The sequence below is a fragment of the Portunus trituberculatus genome, chromosome 9 (assembly GCF_017591435.1).
Source record: "Portunus trituberculatus isolate SZX2019 chromosome 9, ASM1759143v1, whole genome shotgun sequence".
NCBI classification, from domain to species: Eukaryota; Metazoa; Arthropoda; class Malacostraca; order Decapoda; family Portunidae; genus Portunus; species Portunus trituberculatus.
This window is the reverse complement of record NC_059263.1, coordinates 1596879-1612500: the sequence shown is the minus strand read 5'-3', so window position 1 is coordinate 1612500 and position 15622 is coordinate 1596879. Positions and strand designations below refer to the sequence as shown.

Below are 15622 nucleotides of genomic sequence, written 5' to 3'. Positions count from 1 at the left end.
CGAAGGCGCTGCGGGCGGCGTTCGGTGCCAAGTGCGCCCGGCCTACCTGGGCGTGGCGGGCGCCATGAACCACCTGGACACGGTGCTGGCGCTGCTACTGCCGGTGCTCACCATCGTCACGCTCAACGTGCAGATCGCGCGTTGCGTGTGGCGCGTGGAGCGACTTCGCTCATCTATGACTCAGCAGGGCTGTGGTGACGGGCCGGACGCCGCCTTGGGGCCTGAGCCGCGGGCCAGACAGGGACAGGGGCCTGGCCCTCGCCGCGGCCAGCACAAGGTCACCAAGATGCTGCTGGTCATCTCAACAGTCTTCATCTCCCTCAACCTGCCCTCCTACTGCATGAGGGCCTATGTCTTCTTCTGGGTGAGTGCCGTGAGGAGGCTGAGAAACAGGGAGACAGCGGCGCCACGGGAGGAAAAAGGGCGAAAGGCTAAAACGCGGTCGGCGGGAGAAAGAAGGAGCGGCGGAAGCAGGGAGGAAGGACGGGAGGAGGCGGGAGGAAGATTATGGAAATGGGAAGGAAACACTAAGATGCGGGGCGTCAAAAAGGAAACAGGGATGAGCGGCAGGGAGACCATAAGACGAGTGAGGCGAGGGTGTGAATGGAACAAGACATAACGGGGACAGGATGGACGGGGAGATGGACGAACAGTGGAAAAAAAAAAAAAAAAAAAAAAAGATGAGAATGAGAGAGAAGATAAAGGATACCAGATGAATGAATGAAGGGGGAGAGACAGTGAAGAGTTGTCAGGCAGGAGACAAACTATAGAGGAACAGGGCGGGTGAGGAGGAGGTGGGCAGGGTGAGGGCGTGACCGTGGCAGGTGAGGAAGGACGGACAGGTGAGGGCAAGTGAGGGGGAGGTATTGTTCTCATTAGGGCGGCCTGGTGAGAATTAATTACACACGACAGGTATAGTAAGTCTCTCTCTCTCTCTCTCTCTCTCTCTCTCTCTCTCTCTCTCTCTCTAATGAGTGATTTTTCCGTCTTATCTCCTCTAACGAGCGACACACGGGGAGAAATTAAAGTGAAAAATTAAATGAAGGAGGTGAGGAGAACAAGGGAGGAGAAATGGCGAGGAGGAAAAAAGGAGTAAAAAAAGAGAGAAAAAAAAAAAAGGGAAATTTACAAGAAAACGAAGATTCAATAAGGAAGAAATTTTGTTACTACATAAAAGAAACTCTCTCTCTCTCTCTCTCTCTCTCTCTCTCTTTAGGTTGTTAATTAAGTACTTTCAGCTGATTTACGGCCTCATTAGTCCCTCTTCCTCGATGACAGTCCCTTGAGGGGTGTGTGTGTGTGTGTGTGTGTGTGTGTGTGTGTGTGTGTGTGTGTGTGTGTGTGTGTGTGTGATTATCATTCGTGTCCGCAAAAAAAAAAAAAAAAAAATTAAGAACGTATACTGTTTCTCCGTCTTAGAGAGAGAGAGAGAGAGAGAGAGAGAGAGAGAGAGAGAGAGAGAGAGAGAATTACATGGTTTTCTAACTCAATTAAACTACACCAGATATTGAATTTCGGTTGTCATCGGTGAGTTAGATTCTTTCTTTCTCTCTCTCTCTCTCTCTCTCTCTCTCTCTCTCTCTCTCTCTCTCTCTCTCTCTCCAATTGAGTTTTAGTGTTCGTCAAAAGTTCAGCTATTTTTTTTCCTTTTATGTCTCTTGTTTGATTTGTCTTCCCTTCTCCTCCTCCTCCTCCTCCTCCTCCTCCTCCTCCTCCTTCTTAACCATTTTTTTTCTTATTTATTTTTGTCTCTTTTGTCCCTCCATCTTCTTCTTCCTCCTCCCTTGTTCAACTTCTTTTTCTTTCGTTTTCTTCTCCTCCTCCTCCTACTCCTACTCCTACTCCTCCTCCTCCTCCTCCTCCTCCTCGTCTCTCTCCCTTGCGACTTTTTCTTTCTCTATCAATTCGCTTCTCTCCTCTCTTTTATATTCCTTCTTCACATTTCCGCCGTCTTTCACAATGTCATCTCTCTCTCTCTCTCTCTCTCTCTCTCTCTCTCTCTCTCTCTCTCTCTCTCTCTCTCTCTCTCTCTCTCTCTCTCTCTCTCTCTCTCTCTCTCTCTCTCTGATTTAATAAGTTAGCTCAACTGTCATATTGAGTTTATTGCATTACGTTATTTTTTTCATTATTAACTAGTATACTCATTTTATTATTATTATTATTATTATTATTATTATTATTATTATTATTATTTATATGGGTATGGTTAGGTTAGGTTAAGTTTTGTTTTGTTTAGGTTAGGTTAGGTTCAATGATTCTACCCTAAGTGTTTTAATCAATCCATCCAGCTATCTATTCTTCTATCCATCCGTCTATCCCTCTATTTACCCACCCATCCATCTATTAACCCCTTCATCCATCTTTTCATCCATGCACCTGTCTATCCATCAACCACTTCAGTACCATGACACGTTTTCACATTTGGTGACTTTGTACAGCTTCAGACACTCATGTGGGGATTAAAATAGTGAAGACTGAGGCCATTAATCTTCTGACCTCCACAGACCCTTGCTAATGTCAATAAAAAAAACTCAATGGTAAAAATGCGGTTAATCGTTTATCTATCAATCCATTTATTTGTCCATCTATTAACCCGTCCATCCATTAATTCATTATTCTATCCACTAACCTATCTGTACCACCACCACCACCACCACCACCACCACGCCACTAAAATCAGTCAGTTAGCGTCTCCTCTTTCCCAGTCCCCCCCCCTCCTCTGGTTCCCGCCAAACCTTATTACCACATCTCCTTTTCTTGTAATTGCCCGCGACTCAGGTGTCAGTTATTCACCTTTGCTTAGTCTCTCTCTCTCTCTCTCTCTCTCTCTCTCTCTCTCTCTCTCTCTCTCTTTGTCCATTTCCTTTTCCCTCGACACATCTCAATTCCCTGTCCACACCTTGTTTTCCATCTCTCTCTCTCTCTCTCTCTCTCTCTCTCTCTCTCTCTCTCTCTCTCTCTCTCTCTCTCTCTCTCTGTGTGTGTGTGTGTGTGCGCGTGTGTGTGTGGATGCCTTAAATGGTGTCTTTATAGATTTAGAGATAGTTTAACAATGAGAGAGAGAGAGAGAGAGAGAGAGAGAGAGAGAGAGAGAGAGAGAGAGAGAGAGAGAGAGAGAAAGTGGGGGCAAGGGTTCCAGTATAGGAAGAAAGAGATGAATGATCGAGAATACTAACATCCTCCCTCTCTCTCTCTCTCTCTCTCTCTCTCTCTCTCTCTCTCTCCCAGTGTGGCAAGGACAACGCGTGTGACGACTCCCCTACGACCTACACCCTGCAGCAGACCTTCACCCTTCTCTTCTACACCAACTTCGCTGTCAACTTTCTCCTGTATTGTGTAACGGGGCAGAACTTCAGGCGCGCCGTGGCTGCCTCCTGCTGTTCCTTCGTCACCGCCTCCACCAGCAGGGGCCGCCGTCGCCGCCGCCACAGCAGCCGCCACGACCCCCTCCGTCAGTATAGCAACAGTACCAGTCAACGGAGGTCTTTCCACACTATTGGGACCTCGCGCAAGAACTCAGGTAGGTCTCTCTCTCTCTCTCTCTCTCTCTCTCTCTCTCTCTCTCTCTCTCTCTCTCTGTCTCGGGTTTTTCCATTTTTTTTCATTTCTCGTTAATTTCTTTCATTTTATCATCAGTATATTTTTTCTACCCATATTATCTCTCTCTCTCTCTCTCTCTCTCTCTCTCTCTGTGTCTCTCTCTCTCTGTGTGTGTGTGTGTGTGTGTGTGTGTGTGTGTGTGTGTGTGTGTGTGTGTGTGTGTGTGTGTGTGTGAGGGAAAAATTATATGAAGCCGGAAGGAACGAAAGAAAAGATGATGATAATCTAGAAAAAGAAAGGAGGAGAAAGAGAATAGGAAGAGGGACTGATAAAAAGAGGCTGAAAGAGATCACGTGGGATAAAAGAAGAAAATTGAAAAGATAGCAAGATTGGAAGGAGGAAGGAAAGGAAGGAAGGAAGGAAGGAAGGAAGGAAGCTGAGGAATATAATAGACAGGGATTAGAGAGACGAGAATGATAAAAGTAAAAATGAACAAGTGACGAATAAAAGAAGGGAGAAAGAAGAAGAAGAAGAAGAAGACAAATATGTAGACAGGGTGAGGGCAAGGAGAAACAGAGTAAAGAAGGAATAGGAAGGGAGAGAAACATGAAGGAGAGGGAGGAGAGAATGGAAACAGGATAGCATATTAAACAACCCCTCCCTCTCCCTCCTCTCTCTCTCTCTCTCTCAACCAAATCCCTTGAGAGACAGATAGAAATTTAAACAAAAACAGATATATAGAAAGATAATTAGGATAAACACACACACACACACACACACACACACACACACACACACACACACACACACACACACACACACACACACACACACACACACACACACACACGGAAGGACAGGTATGCATAGTAATGGCCTGATTAACACACACACACACACACACACACACACACACACACACACACACACACACACACACACACACACACACACACACACACACACCTGAAATTACTACACACAGGTGAACAAATACACACACAAATTGTCACATGGACAGACAGACAAACACACTAATTTACAAGATGAAAAGTCACACACAGAGAGAGAGAGAGAGAGAGAGAGAGAGAGAGAGAGAGAGAGAGAGAGAGAGAGAGAGAGAGAGAGAGAGAGAGAGAGAGTTTTTTCTTTTTCTTCAAGTATTTTTCTCTGCCTTCATCTCCAAACCAAACACACACACACACACACACACACACACACACACACACACACACACACACACACACACACACACAACGTAAACCTGGTCAGTAGGTCAAGTAGAGGAAGAGTTTAAGGGAGAGGGAAAAAAAAGAAAGGGGAAATATGAACTGGGGAAAAGAAGAAATGGAGAAGAACGAGAAAGGAAAGTGAGGAGCATAGAAAAAAAAAACTAAACAGAGATAGATAGATAGATAGAATAGATAGAAAAAGATAAAAAGAAGAAAATAAAGAAAAGATTACATAGGAAGAATATACCAAAATAAAAATTACGAACCGAGGAACAACAGAACAGAATGAAGAGGGGAAAGAAAGAAAGAACGAAGATGTGGAAAATATAATAAAATACAGGAAAGATGAGAGTCGAGGAGAAAGAAAGGAATGATCATATATAATTCCGGAGAAAGAAAGACGTGCCACAATGAAGGACGAGAGAAGGAGAAGGAGAAGGATAACGCGAATGAACGAAGGAAGGAGGAAGAAAGGAAGGAGGGAGGGAGGGAAAGAAAGAAAGAAAGAAAGAAAGAAAGAAAGAAAGAAAGGACAGGAAGGAAGGAAGGAAGGAAGGAAGGAAGGAAGGAAGGAAGGAAGGAAGGAAGGAAGGAAGGAAATTCTCATCTCCATATCGAGAAAAATAAAAGAAATTTCTCGCCTCGAATATTCCTTTCACGTTTCAAGGAATGGAGAGAGAGAGAGAGAGAGAGAGAGAGAGAGAGAGAGAGAGAGAGAGAGAGAGAGAGAGAGAGAGAGAGAGAGAGAGAGAGAGAGAGAGAGAGAGAGAGAGAATAGTGAAGAAAGATATTAGAGACACATGGGAGAAAGAGGAGATTGATAAAGAGGAGAGAGAGAGAGAGAGAGAGAGAGAGAGAGAGAGAGAGAGAGAGAGAGAGAGAGAGAGAGAGAGAGAGAGAGAGAGAGAGAGAGAGAGAGAGAGAGAGAGAGAGAGAGAGAGACTTACAAATATATTTTCGAAAACAGAGAAAACAAGGCCATTCATCTTTTCACTTCGCTTATTATACGACAAGGGAGAAAGTATTGGCCGTGACACCCCCCACCACCACCATCACTATAGCCTAACTGCCACCTAACACCACTCAACACCACCAGCTGTCACACACACACACACACACACACTCGCTGACCACCCAATATCACTACCACCACCACCATCACCACCTAATATTGTTGCTCTACTACCACTACTACTACTACTACTACTACTACTACTACTACTACTACTACTACCACCACCTTTCCTCATCAGTAGATAGATAAATAGAAAGAAAGATTACAAATATTTTCACACACACACACATTCCCAGCCTAACAAAACACACACACTAACCTAACCTAACCTAACCTAACCTAACTTAACCTCACACCCACACACACCCACAGGCGGCGTGATCATCAACCTCAAGCTATGGGACCCACCACAGCCCGCCTCGCCCATCCCGCCCAACACCGCTCACTCACTCAGAAGCCTGTCTACAAAGGAACCGCCCCCTGCCTCTAACGGACTGACAGGCGTGACGCAGCTGGAAGACGAAAAGGAGGACTATTTCTAAGCTGGTCGTAAATCAAACTACCGTATTATGAAAGCGACGCATCTCCAACATTTCCCAAAGGCTCCAGTTGACGTGACAATGTTTTTTTTTTCAAGTGTGTTTTTATGTTTTTTTGTGAGAGGTTAACTAGATTTCTACATGATTGACTACAGAAACACTCTTTTAAGAATCCCGGTGGCTTTTGAAAGTAGCCGTGTCGAGAGAGAGAGAGAGAGAGAGAGAGAGAGAGAGAGAGAGAGAGAGAGAGAGAGAGAGAGAGAGAGAGAGAGAGAAACGTCATACAATAGTGGTTAATCTTCGTACGTACCACCACCACTGTTACCAAAAGAGTCTAAATACTGTCTCTTGTTGTCGTCCTTCACAACAAACCGTACTTAATGTTTGTAGATCGATGCGTATCTTGAATAATGTTTGTATATACGTAGAGAGAGAGAGAGAGAGAGAGAGAGAGAGAGAGAGAGAGAGAGAGAGACGATAGCCACATGTTTATACACACTGGGTGAAGCAGATAAGCGAGAGATAGACGACTTAGTAAACATGGCGTGATAAGGAAATAATTTAAGTGGTAATATTAAACACACCATAAGTAGAATTGAAAAAAATAAATAAAAAAAATAAATAAAGGTAAATTTTGTAGGTAGATAGATACATACATACATATAGTAGATAAGTAAATACGTAGACCGCTACATAGATAGATAAATGAAAAAAATGAAATAGAATAGATATTTACTTAGACATATAGATAGATAGAAAGATATAGACAGTTAGACAGCAGACATACAGATACAAAGATATAGAAATAGACAGTTAGACAGTTAAAATATATAATACAGACAAAGATATATAAACAATCAGACAGTTAGACAGGCAGACATAGATGATTCAGTAGATAGCTCACTAGGTAGACAAATAGATAAAAACACAGATAGATAGATAGATAGTGGTGATTAAATAGACAGACGGGTCGATAAAGTGATTTGAGCAAACACAATTACGAGCTGGCAGCGGGTGGGCAAATACACACACACACACATACATACACACATAAAAAAAAAAAAAAAATACATGATTGCAAAATGTGAATGGAATAAATGACCACGCCATTGAAAATTAATACAGATTATTGGTATTCTGTCACGCTGTCATGCGGTTGTGTTTTGTATGTATGTATGTATGTATGTATGTATGATTGTAAATATGTATACGTATAATAATGTTCTATGTATGTATGTATGAATGTATGCATGTATGTATGTATGATTGCAAATATGTATACATATAATAATGTTCCATGTATGTATGTTTGTATGTATGTATGTTTGTATGTGTAGGTATATTTCTATTTAAGTTTTACCTGTCCATATGTGTAGTGACGATCATGTACGTATACCTATGTATGTATGTATGTATGTATGTATATGTATGTGTGTATGTATTGTATATGTATGTGTGTGTATGTATACAAACATTTATTATCATTACGTACATACCGTTTTGAATTATAGAAGGTAAAATGAAAAAAAAAAAAAGCAATTAGATGTCACACACACACACACACACACACACACACACACACACACACACACACACACACACACCATCAAAGTGTTAACAATTAAACAATTACCGTCACATTTTCTCTCATTAATTAAACGTGTTGGGCCAAACTACACCATACTGTTAATTGACACTTCCCTCAGTGGTGGTGGTGGTGGTGGTGGTGGTGGTGGTGGTGGTGGTGGTGGTGGTGGTGGTGGTGAGTGCTCGTAGGATTAAATGTAGTAGTGGTGGTAAGTTAGGTTAGGTTAAAAAGTAGTAGTAGTAGTAGTAGTAGTAGTAGTAGTAGTAGTAGTAGTAGTAGTAGTAGTAGTAGTAGTAGTAGTAGTAGTAGTAAAACCCCAAAACAACAACTACAACAACACACACACACACACACACACACACACACACCAGGCCAGCATACCTCCGCCCAAGTCTTGCAGTGATATGAAAAGGGTAGACATTCCTTACAGACTAGCGCGGCGAGCGAGGGCAGGCAGGCAGGGTGGTCGGGTGGAAGTCTCATGGGAAAGGCTTTGGTTCACGTCATCCTCAACAGCTGATAAGTTTGTTAAGTTCCACCATTAGCCTGCTCTCCTATACTTCTCCACTTTTTTTTTTATTCGCTTCCTTCCACTCCTCCTCCTTTTCCTTCTCTTCCTTCTCCTTCTTTTCCTTCCTTTTCTACTTCTACTCCTTTTCATTCTTTTCCTTCTCTTCCTTCCATTTCTACTTCTACTCCTCCTTTCCATTCTCTTCCTTCTCCTTCTCGTTCTCCTTCTTTTCCTTCTCTTCCTTCCCTTTCTACTTCTACTCCTCCTTTTCCCTCTCTTCCTTCTCCTTCTTTTCCTTCTCTTCCTTCCCTTTGGAAAACAGTCGTGGCGAGGAAGCAATGGGTTTCAGAATATAACAGCTTTGTCTTGCCACTACCATACACGATTTCACCAAAGATCAACAAAATTTCTACATTAATAACAGAAGAAACACACTTAAGAACCCGTCTGGTCATCGTCGTGGCCTTTGAAAATAAGTGGCCTTCGAGAAAAGCGCTCCAGAATATATTAGTTTCGTCTGAGCGTCTATAAAGCTGTCTAGCCCACAGTCTGGCTCAAGAGGCTGCCACTCACAAATCACACTAAGTAGCCAGTTATCATCACAGCGCCCCCTGCCTCACCGCGCCATCACCCGCTCTAAACATTCCCGCTAAATCACAAGTCGCCAACACAAACAATTCAGTCCCCCCACGTGTATCAGATTTCCTTATTAAACTCCAAGGTGTTTGTGCGTTTTCTGTGAGCACGGGAGTCTTCGCTATTTTGGTACACTGAATTGTGAACTATTAACTTTATTTTTAGTTAATGTATAACTACAAAATGATAATAGTGAACAGGCACCATAACCACGACTGTCCCTTTCTCTATAGCCAAGGGAGTCTTCGCTATTTTTGTTACGACAGCAGACACTCAGTCTTACTACCCACACACCGCTGTCCGCTTTGTGTCTTGTGTCCTTAGCGGTGTATAAATAGTTAGCCTCTGATAACTGACAGGCTAGACACACCATTCTCTTTCTTACTATCATTATTAGTAGTATCTACGTCTTCACCACCCTCACTGCCTCTCTCACCGCCGGCTCCTTGTCCGGCCAGGCTGCCTGAATAGAGCGGCCAACGTAAACTATATAAAATGGTGATGATAATAGGAATAAAAGCACCATAATCAAAGCCACCACGTTTTCTGTGAGCAAGGGAGTCTATGATATTTTGCTATAACCCACTGAAACAACAACAATAATAATAACAATAATAGATAGTAATAATGAAAACAACCGAAAACTCAAATATAGCCACCAAATTACGTTTTCTATGCACAAGGGAGTCTATGATATTTCGCTACAACCCACTACAACAAAAATATTCATAACAACACTAATAATAAAAACTACCACCACCACCACCACTACCACCACTACCAGCACCACAACATAACGACACCAATAACAATAACAGTAAAAAACACCAAAGCCTTCACCAACACCACGCAACACCACCACACCTGCTCTTCCCCCGCCCACACCTACCTGACCCCCACCCCTGGGCCCCTGATTAATGGCACCATCGGACAGTTAATTAGAGGGTGTGTGAGTCAATTATAGCGCACAGATGCAGCTTCTGTGATGGATAATGAGGAGGAGGAGGAGGAGGAGGAGGAGGAGGAGGAGGAGGAGGAGGAGGAGGAGGAGGAGGAGGAGGAGGTGTTCAATGACAAGAGGTCGCACGAAGAGGAAGAAGGAGGTGGAAAACTCAATGGCAGAAAGAGAATGATGACAGGAGGAGGAGGAGGAGGAGGAGGAAAAAAGAGAAGGAAAGGAGGGAGAGGAGGGAAAGGAGGAGGAGGAAAAAGAAGAGGAAGACAGTGATGGAGGAGAAAGAGGAAGTGATGGAGCTTTAAGAGGAGAAAGAGAGAAGAGGGACGAGGAGGAGGACAAAGAGGACGAGGAAGAGGAGGAAGAGGAAGAGGCATAGGAAAAGAAGATGATGGAAGAGGGGAAGGGAAGTTAAAATATAGCTCTCAATATTAATAACATCCTCTTTATAAACATTGCCAATACAGCGACGCTCTCTCAAACTAATAAACAAGGAGCAAAAAAACATAAAAAAAAGCTACTGCGAGGAGGAGGAGGAGGAGGAGGAGGAGGAGGAGGAGGAGGAGGAGGAGGAGGAGGAGGAGGAGGAGGACCTTGAGGAACTGATGAAGGATAGGAGGAAGGAGGAGGAGAGGAGAGGAGAGAGGAGAGAGAGAGAGAGAGAGAGAGAGAGAGAGAGAGAGAGAGAGAGAGAGAGAGAGAGAGAGAGAGAGAGAGAGAGAGAGAGAGAGAGAGAGAGAGAGAGAGAGAGAGAGGGGGGAGGAGAAAGGAGGGTGGGGAAAAAGGAGGAAAAGGAGAAAATTTATAAATTGAGGAAGGGAGGACTGGAGAGAGAGAGAGAGAGAGAGAGAGAGAGAGAGAGAGAGAGAGAGAGAGAGAGAGAGAGAGAGAGAGAGAGAGAGAGAGAGAGAGAGAGAGAGAGAGAGAGAGAGAGAGAGAAAAAATAAGGAATACAAAAGAGAACAAGAAAAGGAAAGAAAGGATGTAAAGAACCAGCGAAACAAGACAAGGAGGAGGAGGAGGAGGAGGAGGAGGAGGAGGAGGAGGAGGAGGAGGAGGAGGAGGAGGAGGAGGAGGAGGAGGAGGAAAACAAAGGAAGACAAAGGCAGGACAAACACCCATCACCACCACCACTGTTACGGTTTACGAGGCAGTCGAGAGAGAGAGAGAGAGAGAGAGAGAGAGAGAGAGAGAGAGAGAGAGAGAGAGAGAGAGAGAGAGAGAGAGAGAGAGAGAGAGAGTATCTAATTTCAAGCGAGATGTGGGCCGGATAGTGATGGGAAGAAGAAGAAGAAGAAGAAGAAGAAGAAGAGGAAGAGGAAGAGGAAGAGGAAGAAGAAGAAGAAGAAGAAGAAGAAGAAGAAGAAGAAGAAGAAAAAAAAAACAAAAGAAAACAATAAACCAAAATTATCATGAGTGTCTGTCCGTCTGCCTGCCTGTCTACCTACCAATCTGTCTATCCGTCTGTCTGTCCGTCTGCCTGTCTGTCTGTCTCCCCTTAACACAACAAGGAGGGCTAAACACGGAATAAAACTGTAACTCTTCAAAGCTCAATAGTCAATAAACCCATCAGAAAATTGGAAACCTGTTAAAAATCCCGCCACAAACAAAGTCAATGGAGGAAGGGAACATACAGTGTAGCCAGATAAGGTGCGTGGGGTGCCGTGCTCTACTAAGCTGTGCCCTCAATGCCCCGCTTCACGATGGCCTATTTTCTTTGAACGACTATAGTGCAGGGTAGTCTGTCTTATATTGCTACGAGGAAGAGGAGGAGGAGGAGGAGGAGGAGGAGGAGAAGGAGGTAAAGCACAAATAGGATCAGGGCAGGGAGTAAGAGGAAGGAAAACAAGGAGGAGGAGGAGGAGGAGGAGGAGGAGGAGGAGGAGGAGGAGGAGGAAAAGAGAGAAAAAGAGAAAGAGAAGTAGAAGGAGAGTGAGGAGAAGAAGGGATACAAAAAGAAAATGGAAGAGAAGATGATGAAGAGATTTATACCACAAGACAGACGAGCCGAGAAAACAAGAAAGAAAGAAAAACCAGACACAACACCCAAGAGATCCCACCATCACAACACAAACACTGCCACCCAACACATACACTGCCACACGTACTGCCATTCCCCCACACACACACACACACACACACACAGGGAGGCGGTGGCGTAATGGATAAGGTGGTGAGCGTGGGATCGGGCAGACGTCCAAGCGGAGGTTCGAATCGCACCACAAACCACCCTGCAGCTTAGCCATTTGTCGAGTGGTTTAAAGCTACCTACATGTCACAATGATACCCAGCCTCTACGTGCTTACACCAAAGATGCGCTTGGGTGGTGATAAGAGCCCTGATATGGGTACCACTATAAATAAAATTGCCTGCGCCATTAATGGGAGGAAGCTGAACAGTGCTTCCTATACTCTTTAAGTAGATCTACAGGTGCTTTAGGCCATTAAAAAAAATATATGAAAAAAACAGCCTCACGTACTTTCATTCCCCACAACACACCCTCTACTAGAACAAACACAGTCTCACGTATTCCATCCACCCCCTCCACACACACACACAAAGCCTCACGTACCTTCACCTTCGCCCACCAGAGGAGTGACGGCCCCGAAGAACCGCTTGTCGAGGACCTGAAGGAGCTGAAGGGCCGTCTCGTGGATGCAGGCGCGGGGACAGCCAGTATTGAGCAAGGTGACGTTCATGATGGCCGTGTAGTGGTCACATGGGTACTCTCTGCAGGGGTAAAGCAAGACGAGAGGTTAAGAGTGAATCTGATGGTGGCGATACAACACTGAGGCCATATGGCGAGATAATAGGTGTTTAAATGTTACTGATGAAATTATTGTAAAAGGAAGGTGAAAGGTGAATAAATAGTCTGCAATTCTCTCTCTCTCTCTCTCTCTCTCTCTCTCTCTCTCTCTCCCCACGTTTTTTTATTTCTTTTTCTTTTTTCTTTTTGTGTGTGCAGTGAATGTTAGGTTAGGTTGGGTCTAGTTAGGTTAGGTTAGGTTAGGTTGGGTTAAAGTTGTTGAATTGATTTAGGTTAAGTTAGATTAGGTTACAGTTAGGTTAGATCAGTTCTCCAGTCATTCTATTCTTCTCTTATTTAGATTTATTTACCTATCTATTATTTACTCCTTTAACATTATTATTTTTTTTTTTTTTGTGTGTGTGTAGTGACTGTGCTAACGAAGGGCGAGGGCAGCAACAGTATGGGGTTAAGGGGATGGGGACGGAGCAGCGAGGAGGGACACGTGTGGGGAGGAGGGAAGGGTGACGAGGGCAGCGTGCAGGGCGGAGATAAGACCCACTCGCTACATTAACCAACAAGTGTGTAACTACTGCCATCCACGCTGTTATATAAAAGGTAACTGGACTTTTACCTGTTGTCAAGCCTTTTGTAGCAGTATCCCCTTTAGCCCAAAAATACCCGCGAAAAAACCTACATGATCTAAAAAAAAAAAAAATAAATAAAAAAAAATCATCCCAGAGAGAGAGAGAGAGAGAGAGAGAGAGAGACAGTTCATTTTCCTCACACAAATATATCAACTACTTGAAGCCACAGCGGTATAAAAAAAAAGAAGGAAAAGTTATGCCTCACTGCCACGAGAGACACTAGATAAAAGTCGTAGAGGTTCCCAATCATATAACCAATCTCAGTAATAGTCAAACAAGAACGAACACATCATTTCACTCAACGCCACATAAACACGCCCGTGGCCTCTAAAGCATTTCCACACAAGAGAACTAAGTGACAGCAACAAAAATAGCGATACTTATAGACGTTTCCAATCATATAATCTATTCTAATCAACCCCAATACTAATCTAATAAGAATAAACATATTTCACTCACAACACGACTAAGACAAACCCGTGGCCTCTAAAACAGATGGAACAAAGTGATAATAAGAGAGATAGCGGTAATTGACGTTTCTATAATAATCAACCACAGCAATAGTTTTAACAAGAATAAACACATCATTTCACTCACAACACGACTAAGACAAACCCGTGGCCTCTAAAACAGATGGAACAAAGTGATAATAAGAGAGATAGCGGTACTTATTGACGTTTCTAGTCATATAATCAACCACAGCAATAGTTTTAACAAGAATAAACACATCATTTCACCCATAACACGACTAAGACAACCCCGTGGCGTCTGAAACACCTCCATACTGAAGAAAACAGCGATAATAAGAGATAGCGATACTTATTGACATTTCCAATCATACAATCAACCTCAATAGCAATTTAACAAGAATAAACACATCACTTCACCCACAACGTCACTGAAACATCTAAAACAACATCAACTTTCGTCACGGCAAGAGGGAAGAAGGAAAGGAGAGGCACAGCGAGGCAGGGAGGATGGCGCCATCTATCCGAGAAGCAGCGTCACAATATGGGACAGTAGGGCAAGGATGGAGGCTAAACTAAATCCTGCTTAAGCCACCAAGAAATTCAAGGCGGCCGTGCTCTGTGAGTGAAGAGACAGATAGGACGAGATACAAGGAACGGGAACTGATAAGGCAATACTGGAGGCGATGGGCGAGGGAGATGAGAAGGAAGGTTAAAACAAGGGAAGGAAGGAAATAGACGTTAGGAATGCGAAGAAGAAACAGATAACATGATACAAGAAAAGGAGAAAAATGCTGAAAAAAAAAATAAAGAATAGGAATGTTAATTAGATAGATGAAAATAATAATGATGGGAAGGAAACACATATTAGGAAGATGAAGAACAAATAGATAAGGTGACGCAAGAAAAGATGAAGGAGAAACAAAGCTGAAAAATAATGACTAGAAACGTTAATTAGATAGAAGATTCGAGCAATAAAAAGGGAATGAGATACACGTTAGGGAGGCGGAGGAGAAGAAACAGATAAGGTGATGCTACAAAAGAAGAAGCAGAAACAAAGCTGAAAAATGATGAATGTGAACGTTAATTGTACAGAAGATAAAAATACCAATGAAAGGAAGGATATACAAGTTAGGAGGGTGAAGGAGAAACAGATAAGGTAATGCTAAAAAAAGAAGAAGCAGAAACAAAAGGTGAAAAATAATGAATACGAACGTTATAAGATAGAAGATTCGAACTACAAAAGATAGGAAAGAAATAAACGATAAAAGACGAAGAAAAATAGAAATGAAAACGAAGGGAAACAAAATAAGACAACACAACAAAAGATGAAGAAGAAACAAAACTGGAAAAAAAAAAAAATTAATAGGAACGTTAATTAGAAAAAGAAAGAAAGGAGGAAAATAAATAAACGATAGGAAGACGACAGGAAATAGAAATGAAAACGAGGAAAAAAATAAGATGACAAGAATGACAGCTAAAAAAATAAAAAAAATAAAAAAAAACTTAATCACGGAAAGGAGACACCAAGAAAGGGGGGGAAGGGGACTAGATCAGGTCGTATGAGAGAAAACAGGAAATGAACAAGAATTTGATACACGGTTAAGGGAAGCTATCATGGTGGAGGAAGACGTGTAATAAAAGGGAGAAATGGGAGGAGATAAAGGGAGATAAGGATGGACGGCAATAGAGTTGGTTAAGAAAATAATTGAGAAAAAGGAAATAGAAAGAGAAAGATAAGAGATG

At 43.0% G+C, this 15622-nt stretch overlaps 2 protein-coding genes across 10 annotated transcripts in view; one reads left to right on the top strand and one right to left on the bottom strand.

The window, feature by feature from the left end:
* Positions 1-8002, top strand: part of LOC123501169 (growth hormone secretagogue receptor type 1-like) — an 8805-nt gene extending 803 nt beyond the window's left edge. Inside the window, exons 1-3 of the mRNA XM_045249815.1 lie at positions 1-364; positions 3229-3520; positions 6160-8002. The exon at positions 1-364 is cut by the window's left edge and continues 803 nt beyond it. Coding sequence (XP_045105750.1) covers positions 1-364; positions 3229-3520; positions 6160-6329 — 826 coding nt within the window. The 3' untranslated portion in view covers positions 6330-8002. The remainder of the gene's footprint in view (positions 365-3228; positions 3521-6159) is intronic.
* LOC123501163 (protein furry-like) overlaps positions 1-15622 on the bottom strand; it is a 102812-nt gene that overhangs the window by 44245 nt on the left and 42945 nt on the right. For all 9 annotated transcript variants that reach the window (XM_045249797.1, XM_045249796.1, XM_045249789.1 and 6 more), the window contains one exon: positions 12589-12746. In XM_045249797.1, the coding sequence (XP_045105732.1) occupies positions 12589-12746 (158 nt within the window). The remainder of the gene's footprint in view (positions 1-12588; positions 12747-15622) is intronic.